Genomic DNA, 8,852 nt, shown 5'->3' on the forward strand with positions numbered 1-8,852 from the left:
TATCATTGTAGTAGCATACAAAATAGACATTACATTTAAAGGGGAAATTAACAACAATAGTCATAGAAATTCGAAAATGAATTTACTTTACAAAATTGAGTGACAAAATCATCCTAGCTTTCTTGAATCAGTCCTAAAACACTATAACATTGATCGGCGTAGGAAGAAAACATGAAGTATATTAATCGGCTTCCTTGAATAGATCACCTATTGAACGAGAATCAACTAAATAGAAGAGGAATTTCTAAGTCTTTTTTTTATCAAAGAGGAATTTTAGGAAATGGCTGAAGAGGGTTTCTTTTTAATCCCTTTCTTTTTAATATGTGATATGTTTTTCCACGTAAGATTAGTTTTTCATGTCAGATTCGTTTAATGTCATATGCTCGACTTAAAAAGAAATGTTGCTCAAATTAAGCGTCAAGTCAATCAGGTGTGTCTGATAGATACACTTTTTGAGAAGTTCATGTGTTTAATAGGAAGACATTCTTGTTAAGGTGTCTAAACGGAAAAAACGTGCAAGTTCGAGGGATCACTTATGACTTCTCCCAATAAAAATTGAACTATAAAATTAAAAAAAAAAAAGAAGTAATAATTTAGATGTGTTTAGTATCTTATGATAATCCAAATAATTTTTCGTTAATATGGTTTTGAACTTCAAACAAATTAGTTAAACACCCCTCAAGTTTATATAATCAAATTTGAATCCCCATTTCATCTGACAAAATCCACCAGAAGAAAAGAAAGAGAGAGAGAGAGAGAGAAAGAGAAGCGAAGAGCACAATGGGGAAAGATCTGAGCAACGATCAAATATCCTCCATGAAGGAGGCATTCACTCTCTTCGATACCGACGGCGACGGAAAAATCTCCCCATCGGAGGTAGGTATCCTAATGCGTTCACTCGGAGGTAACCCTACCCAAGCTCAACTCAAATCAATAATCGCCGAGGAAAAACTCACATCGCCGTTCGATTTCAACCGGTTTTTGGAACTCATGTCGAAACACCTTAAACCGGAGCCATTTGATCGCCAATTACGCGATGCGTTCAAGGTACTTGATAAAGACGGCACTGGTTACGTCGTCGTTTCGGATCTAAAGCATATTTTAACTAGTATTGGTGAGAAGCTTGAGCCTTCGGAATTTGATGAGTGGATCCGAGAAGTTGATGTTGGATCCGATGGTAAGATCCGGTATGAAGATTTCATTGCTAGGATGGTTGCCAAGTGATTTTTACATGTGAGTGCTTCTATCAAACTCCCCTGAAAATTTTCAGATTGGCAATGTCTTATCAAAAAAATTATTTTAGCTTATTATTCATAATCATTTTCATTAGTTATATTTATATACCAGTTTTTGTAACAGTAAGCCATTCATAAGTAAGATATATCACCCATTGGTTTAGATTAGTTTTGAGCTAGAAGAGGTATTGGGTTTAATACTAAACCACAATTTTAAGCAATATTATGTTATGTAAGATTTTCCTATGAAGCGGTATGGCTTGACACCCCCTTTGCTCAACGTGGGAACGTGGGTCCGCATAGTGTGTGCTTCACGTTATTGATTTCAAAGAAACAAAATACATAATAATGATATATTTGTATATTAGAAGTCGATGTTTTGGATTCACATATTTAAGACCTCTGTTGTTGTGCTGATACCTACTTTGCAATTTCGTATTTGGAGAGCAAAGAAATAGAGGAAATAGGTGTTATAGTTGGTTGCTGATGCATGTACTCAGTAGGATAGTCGGGAATCATGCTAGCTAGCTCTAACACCACCAGTATCCCAGAAAGAAAGAAAAAACTGTGGCAACTACATGAGCCTGAGCTCAACTTATCATGATCAAGGTTCTGCTGAACTATAAAGTTCAAGTTTTATAAAGTACATGGTTTGGTATAACTAGTTGGAATAGTGCATCTTCGCTCTTTTTTAACCGGACCCCGTCTTTCTTTTTCTGTTGGAGCTATATACATCCCTCTCAAAGGATTGAAGATCAGCTGCAGTTGCCGCATGCAGGGGTAGAGCTAGAAGCCCGGATACGGGTTCCATCGAATCCAGTAGAAAAACATTCCATGTCTAAGTCTTTTTGGGGAAAATCTTGGTGTTTCATCTTTTGATGGTTGCTCAAAATAAATCATCTAAGGTAAGTGCATAATGACAAGTGGGGTGGGGTCAATATTGAATGAGTGTTTGAGGAACATGAATGCTGAATAGTTGCAGCTGAGTAATGTTGTGAGAAACGGCTAAGAAGGGTGATCCTCACCATCTTTCCTTATTGGAAAAAGGAAAAGGAAAATTTTATCTAAGGGTGGCCTAGTAATTAAAGACTACAAATATAAAAGGGCAGCCCGGTGCACTAAAGCTCCCGCTATGCGCAGGGTCCAGGGAAGGGCCCAACCACAAGGGTCTATTGTACGCAACCTTACCTTACATTTCTGTCAGAGGCTGTTTCCAAGGCTTGAACCCGTGACCTCCTGGTCACATGGAGACAACTTTACCAGTTACTCCAAGGCTCTCCTTCAAAGACTACAAATATGGAGATAAATTTTTTGCTAGTTGATTGCTTAAGTAGTCCTAGCTAATATTTGGACATTGTTTAAATTGATAGATGATGATAAATGGTGCTTTTCAGATAGCTTTATGGTGCATTCAGAATGAATGAGAATAGGGCTACTTTAAAGGGGTTGTTTGGTTGGTAACAAGTTATCCCAAGATTAATTATTCTGGGATAAAGTGGGATAACTTATCCCACCATGTATATGGGATAACTTATCTCATCTCTATGGTATAAATGGTAGGTTAAGTTATCCAAACTTACCAACCAAACAAGACACCAAAATTTTATCCCTGGACTATTCTTTTATCCCAAGACTATTTATGTTAATCTCTTACACCAAATGACCCCTAAATGATAAGCATCAATTTGGATCTTTCGTGGTTATGCATTTTAATATGCACTCAAGCCCTAATTTCGACCCACCACTCAATTCTATTTCTTGTGTATCAGCTTCCTATCTTTTAACTATTGTTCTGGAATATTTCTTCAAGCTTCGCACTGTCAATTGTATCATTTAGATTCTGCAGAAAAATCCCAAATCTTTCTATTAGTGCTCTACTTCTTCTTCTTCTTTCTTTCTTCTTTCTTTTTCTTTTCTTTCCTTTTGCTTGTTTTTCAACGAATTCCTCCAGATCTGTTTAGATTTGGCCTAGATCTATTGATTTCCGGCGTCGACTCGCGGTTTTCCATTTTCCGGCGTGAACAGTATTTCCGGCGTGAACAGTGTTTTCGGTGTGAACGGTGTTTTCGGTGTGAACAGTATTTCCGGTGTGAACAGTGTTTCCGGCGTGAATCAGGTTCTTTTCAACTGGAGTTGGTACCTCCGGTTTATCTATATTTTTGTTCATACACTTATCGTTGCATTTTGCTAACTTTAGATTTTTGAATAATTTATTAATTCATACATATTTTCGTGGCTTTAAATAGTGATGGTAGATTAAGGTCATGTTCTCATTCAGGGACGGGGTCGGGGACGAGGGTAAGGAGAGGTAAGTGGGTTAAAGGAGCGTCTAGACTGAGAGTTGGTTCTTGGAATATTGGAACGTTAACGGGCAAATTCATAGAGCTAGTTAAAATTCTAAAGAAGAGAAAGATTAATATAGCTTGTGTCCAAGAGACCAAATGGGTAGGTTCTAAAGCTAGGGAGGTAGACGGGTATAAGCTTTGGTTTTCAGGTAGATCAAAATATAGGAATGGGGTAGGCATTTTAGTAGACAATGATCTAAGGGATCAGGTAGTGGAGGTTAGGAGAGTCAACGATAGGATGATGTCGATTAAGATGGTCGTTGAAGGGAGCACATTCAACATTATTAGTGCTTATGCGCCACAAGCGGGCTTAAGAGAGGAGGATAAGAGGTGCTTTTGGGAGGATTTGGACGAGTTAGTGGGAGGTATACCACCTACTGAGAAGCTTTTCGTGGGAGGGGATTTCAATGGGCACATCGGGTCTATTTCAGGAGGGTATGATGATGTGCATGGAGGCTTTGGCTACGGGGTCAGAAATTTAGGAGGCCTTTCACTTTTGGAATTCGCAAGAGCTTTTGGGTTAGTCATAGCCAATTCGAGTTTCCCAAAGAAGGAAGACCACTTGGTAACATTCCATAGTTCGGTGGCTAAGACTCAGATAGACTTTTTACTCCTGAGGAAGGTCGATAGAGGTCTGTGCAAAGACTGTAAGGTCATTCCGATAGACAACCTTACAACCCGACATAAGCTTTTGGTGATGGATTTAGGGATCAAGATGATGAGGAATAAGAGGGTCGGGGATGATCGATCTAGGATCAGATGGAGGAGTTTGACCACTGCAAATGCCCTGGAGATGGGAGAGAAGTTGAAGGCCATGGGGGCCTGGGATAGTAATGGGGATGCGACCAGTATGTGGGATAGGACGGCTAGTTGTATTAGGACTGTGGCAAGGGAAGTGTTGGGAGTCTCGACTGGTAGTCGTAGTCGGCATCGAGGAGACTGGTGGTGGAATGGAGAAGTGCAAGAAAAGGTGGAAGCAAAGAAGATGGCGTACGCAAAGTTGATAGAAAGCACAGATGAGGTGGAGAAGTGGACGAATAGGGAACTTTATAAAATAGCAAGAAAGGAGGCGAAGTCGGCGGTTTCGACGGCAAAAACAACAGCTTTTGAACGCCTTTATGCTGAACTAGAAGAGAAAGGTGGGGATAGAAAATTGTTCAGGCTAGCCAGGGCGCGGGAGAGAAGGGCACGCGATGTGGACCAAGTGAAGTGCATTAAGGACGAGCATGGAAAAGTATTGGTAGACGAGACCCTCATTAAACAGAGATGGCAGTCCTATTTCCATAAACTCTTGAATGAGGAAGGGGACAGAGACTTTGTGTTGGGAGATTTAGAACATACAGAGAGGCGTTGCGATTTTGGGTATTGCAGGAGTATTAAGGTCGAGGAGGTTAAGAGTGTCGTTCGTAGGATGCGCTGGGGAAGAGCAACCGGACCTGACGAGATTCCTGGGGAATTTTGGAAGAGCATGAGTTCGGTAGGTTTGGAGTGGTTGACTAGGTTATTTAATGTCATCTTTAAAACGGCAACGATGCCCGAAGAATGGAGGTCGAGCATAATGATCCCTCTATACAAAAACAAAGGGGATATCCAGAGTTGCAACAACTATAGAGGTATTAAGCTACTAAGCCATACTATGAAACTGTGGGAAAGAGTGGTAGAGATGAGGGTGAGGAGAGACGTGTCTATTTCAGAGAACCAGTTTGGATTTATGCCGGGACGCTCAACTACAGAAGCCATCCATCTTATGAGGAGACTGGTGGAGCAGCATAGGGAGAGGAAGAGGGACTTGCATATGGTATTCATCGACCTAGAAAAGGCTTATGATAAAGTCCCAAGAGAAATACTATGGACATGTTTGAAGGCTAAAGGTGTACCTATGGCATACATTAGGGTGATCAAGGACATGTACGAGGGAGCCAAAACCAGGGTAAGGACAGTAGGAGGGGACTCAGAGCACTTCCCAGTGGTGATGGGGTTGCATCAAGGATCAGCTCTTAGTCCTTTTTTATTTGCCTTGGTGATAGATGGATTGACGCGACAAATTCAAGGTGCGGTGCCATGGTGTATGCTTTTCGCGGATGACATAGTCCTGATCGATGAGACTCGCCGCGGAGTTAACGCTAAGCTGGAGGATTGGAGACATACCTTGGAGTCTAAAGGGTTTAAGTTGAGTAGGACAAAGACAGAGTACTTAGAGTGCAAGTTCAGTGAGACACCTCAGGAGGTTGATGTTGAAGTTAGGCTTGGTGCGCAGGCCATCCAAAAGAGAAGTAGTTGCAAGTATCTTGGGTCTATCATGCAAGGCAGCGGGGAGATTGAAGATGATGTCACACATCGTATTGGGGTAGGGTGGATGAAATGGAGGCTCGCTTCCGGAGTGCTATGTGACAAGAATGTGCCACCAAAACTTAAGGGCAAGTTCTACAAAGTGGTGGTTAGACCGGCTATGCTGTATGGGGCGGAGTGTTGGCCAGTTAAGACTTCTCACATTCAAAAGATGAAAGTTGCTGAGATGAGAATGCTGAGATGGATGTGTGGGCACACCAGGAGCGACAGGATTAGAAATGAGGCTATTCGGGACAAGGTAGGAGTGGCCTCGGTGGAAGACAAGATGCGGGAAATACGACTGAGATGGTATGGACATGTGAAGAGGAGAGACACAGATGCCCCAGTGCGGAGGTGTGAGAGGCTGGCCATGGATGGTTACAGAAGAGGTAGGGGTAGGCCGAAGAAGTATTGGGGAGAGGTGATTAGACAGGACATGACGCAGTTACAGCTTACGGAGGACATGACCTTAGATAGGAGGGTGTGGAGGACCCACATTAGGGTAGAAGGCTAGTTCATAGTCTCGTTATTCTTCTCTATTCATAGGTGTAGTAGTGCATTACGATCTCTTGCGCTTTGACTTCTGATTTCTGTTATTTCTGTTATTATTTATTACTTTCTATGCTTTGATTACTCAATTTTACCTGTGACGCTTTCATTATTTATTTAATCGTTATTTGTTATTAGTCTTTATTTATTTGTATTTATTTGTCATCTATTCGTTATTTGTTTGTTGTTTTTCTCATAAAGCTTTTAATATTCTATTCTTATCTAACATTTTTTATGCATTTATGCTTTTACTGAGCCGAGGGTCTCCAGGAAACAGCCGTCCTACCTTGGTAGGAGTAAGGTCTGCGTACATTCTACCCTCCCCAGACCCCATGTTGTGGGATTTCACTGGGTTGTTGTTGTTGTTGTTGTGGTTATGCATTTTAGTTGAGTTGGAAAAGGGAGAGATTAGCTTCATCCTACGAGTTGCATTGTTGTTTTTTCGGCTCATGTGATTTTGTTAAATGAAGCTAGAATGATGTTTTTTCTTAATACCTATGCAACTTCATTTGTTATATGTGAATGTTAAGGTAACAACAACTTTAGAGGGTTCATTTAAGTGATGAATAATCGACTTACTAAGTACTCACTAAAGTGACTTGAAAAATGCATTGGAAAAAACAAAAATATAAGAAGCAAGGATAGAGAAAGTGGAATTAAAAGGATATAACCAATTTTCTGTAGCAGATCCCTTGAATTGCATCTTTGAAAAGAAAACTTATTAGAGGCTCTATAATTGACCATTTCAGTTACACCTAAACACCATTGTTATTCCTTTATATTTTTGGCCAACAGGTGAGGTGCTCACAAGATGCTCGGACACCTCCATTATTAAAAAATCAAATAAAAGATAACTGATAAGCACTCAAGGGTGTGGCCTAGTTTTTAATAAAGTGAAATTTTAATCATGGAAGACCATAATTCAAACCTTAGCAAAAGCAAAGAACGTTTGATGATTTCTTTCCGATCTACTTGCCTTGATAGACAGAATTGACCGAAATACTACTCAGGTAATAAGTACCTTGTGGAATAGTCAAGGTACAAGAAATCTGGCTCGGACACCACGATACAAAAAAGTCAAAGATAACTTGAGTCTTGAGAAATAGACAAAATGTAAGACAGATAACTAGTTACATAGTTATAATTGAGTAAATGCTGCCTCCAAATTGCTTAACTTGACCACCATATGTGGTGTTGGGAGGTTGGGAGAATCATGACCTTTATGTATTGTATCATGCTTAATCTTGATCAGTAATAGGATTGAGTTAAATGTTCTTAACTTTACTGACTTTGCTTAATTCCTGCATGCAGGGGATTTGCATCTTTGGCTATATATTACTCAATAGCAAGAAACGGGACCTAACTTTGCCCTTGGTAGCTTTGCCCTTTCATTTGCATTTGGAGTTTATCTCTCATTAGCCATTTTGCTAATCGTCGATTTTATTGTATTTTCCCCTTACTGTCATGGAACAACTTTTTGGTCAAATGTTTGGATTATATCTAGCATGTGGTATGCAATCGCTTCTTGCAATGTTAAACCAATTATGTTTAGTTCAGATACCATGTATCTTTAACTCAACGCTTCAATGTTGCTACTTGTAGTTCAGTTATTGATTCAAAGCTTCAGCAGGGATGAACTTTTTATGTGTATTGATGGAGTAATCTACATGTAACATCAATCAAAATAGCAAGAACTGTATGCTTTGATAGTATTATTTCTACTAGTGTATGCTTAAGGGTTGTAATCTTTTTAGTTGAGCTGAGAGTCCGTCCGAAAAAAAGCCTCTCTGTCTCTCAAGGTAATGTCTACGTATGCACTACATTTCTCGAATTCTATATATGGAATTACACTGGATATGTTGTTGTTGTAGTGTATGCTAAAGGGTAACAATTTTCACTCAGTTGGTGCTATGCAAACATTACAATTATCTCATTACTACTAGAACAAAAATAAAACTTCGTTGAAATAGGAGTTCAAAAGCTCAAACCTTTAAGAAGTAGCACAGAAATTTATCAAAATCGGATAAAATTTAAATAATTTTTAAAAACCAAATATATTAAGACTTTGGAAATACGTGATCTTGAACTTTTGAAACCCGAATGACTGCTAAAAGAGCATGGTGCTTAATTATAACATTCCACTCTACTAGTGATATTATCAATTTTTTACCTAGTCTTGATTCGATTTTGTTAAAGTTCGATTCGATTTTGAAAAAATGTGCACTGTATTTTAAATCAAACTAGATCAATTCGGTTCAATTTATTTCGGTATTTTTAAAAAGATTTTTCGATACAAATAAAAAATAAAATTAAAACATCCACTACACTAGTGCACTTGAAACATCCAGTCATGTGTCAATGTACAAAGTACAAACATTACAATAATTTTTAAATG

At 39.3% G+C, this 8,852-nt stretch overlaps 1 protein-coding gene across 1 annotated transcript; it reads left to right on the top strand.

Moving 5' to 3' along the window:
- Nucleotides 1-714: 714 nt before the first annotated feature.
- LOC129902716 (probable calcium-binding protein CML13) lies at nucleotides 715-8,107 on the top strand. The gene is made up of 2 exons (XM_055978089.1): nucleotides 715-1,233; nucleotides 7,769-8,107. Exon 1 carries the CDS (start codon nucleotides 781-783, stop codon nucleotides 1,222-1,224), a length of 444 nt encoding a protein of 147 aa, XP_055834064.1. The 5' UTR covers nucleotides 715-780; the 3' UTR covers nucleotides 1,225-1,233; nucleotides 7,769-8,107.
- Nucleotides 8,108-8,852: the final 745 nt, after the last annotated feature.

Source organism: Solanum dulcamara, chromosome 9, assembly GCF_947179165.1.
Source record: "Solanum dulcamara chromosome 9, daSolDulc1.2, whole genome shotgun sequence".
NCBI classification, from domain to species: Eukaryota; Viridiplantae; Streptophyta; class Magnoliopsida; order Solanales; family Solanaceae; genus Solanum; species Solanum dulcamara.

Bases quoted from the DNA above. Each gene is read 5' to 3' on its own strand.
- LOC129902716 (XM_055978089.1), top strand. From the start codon at position 781: ATGGGGAAAGATCTGAGCAACGATCAAATATCCTCCATGAAGGAGGCA.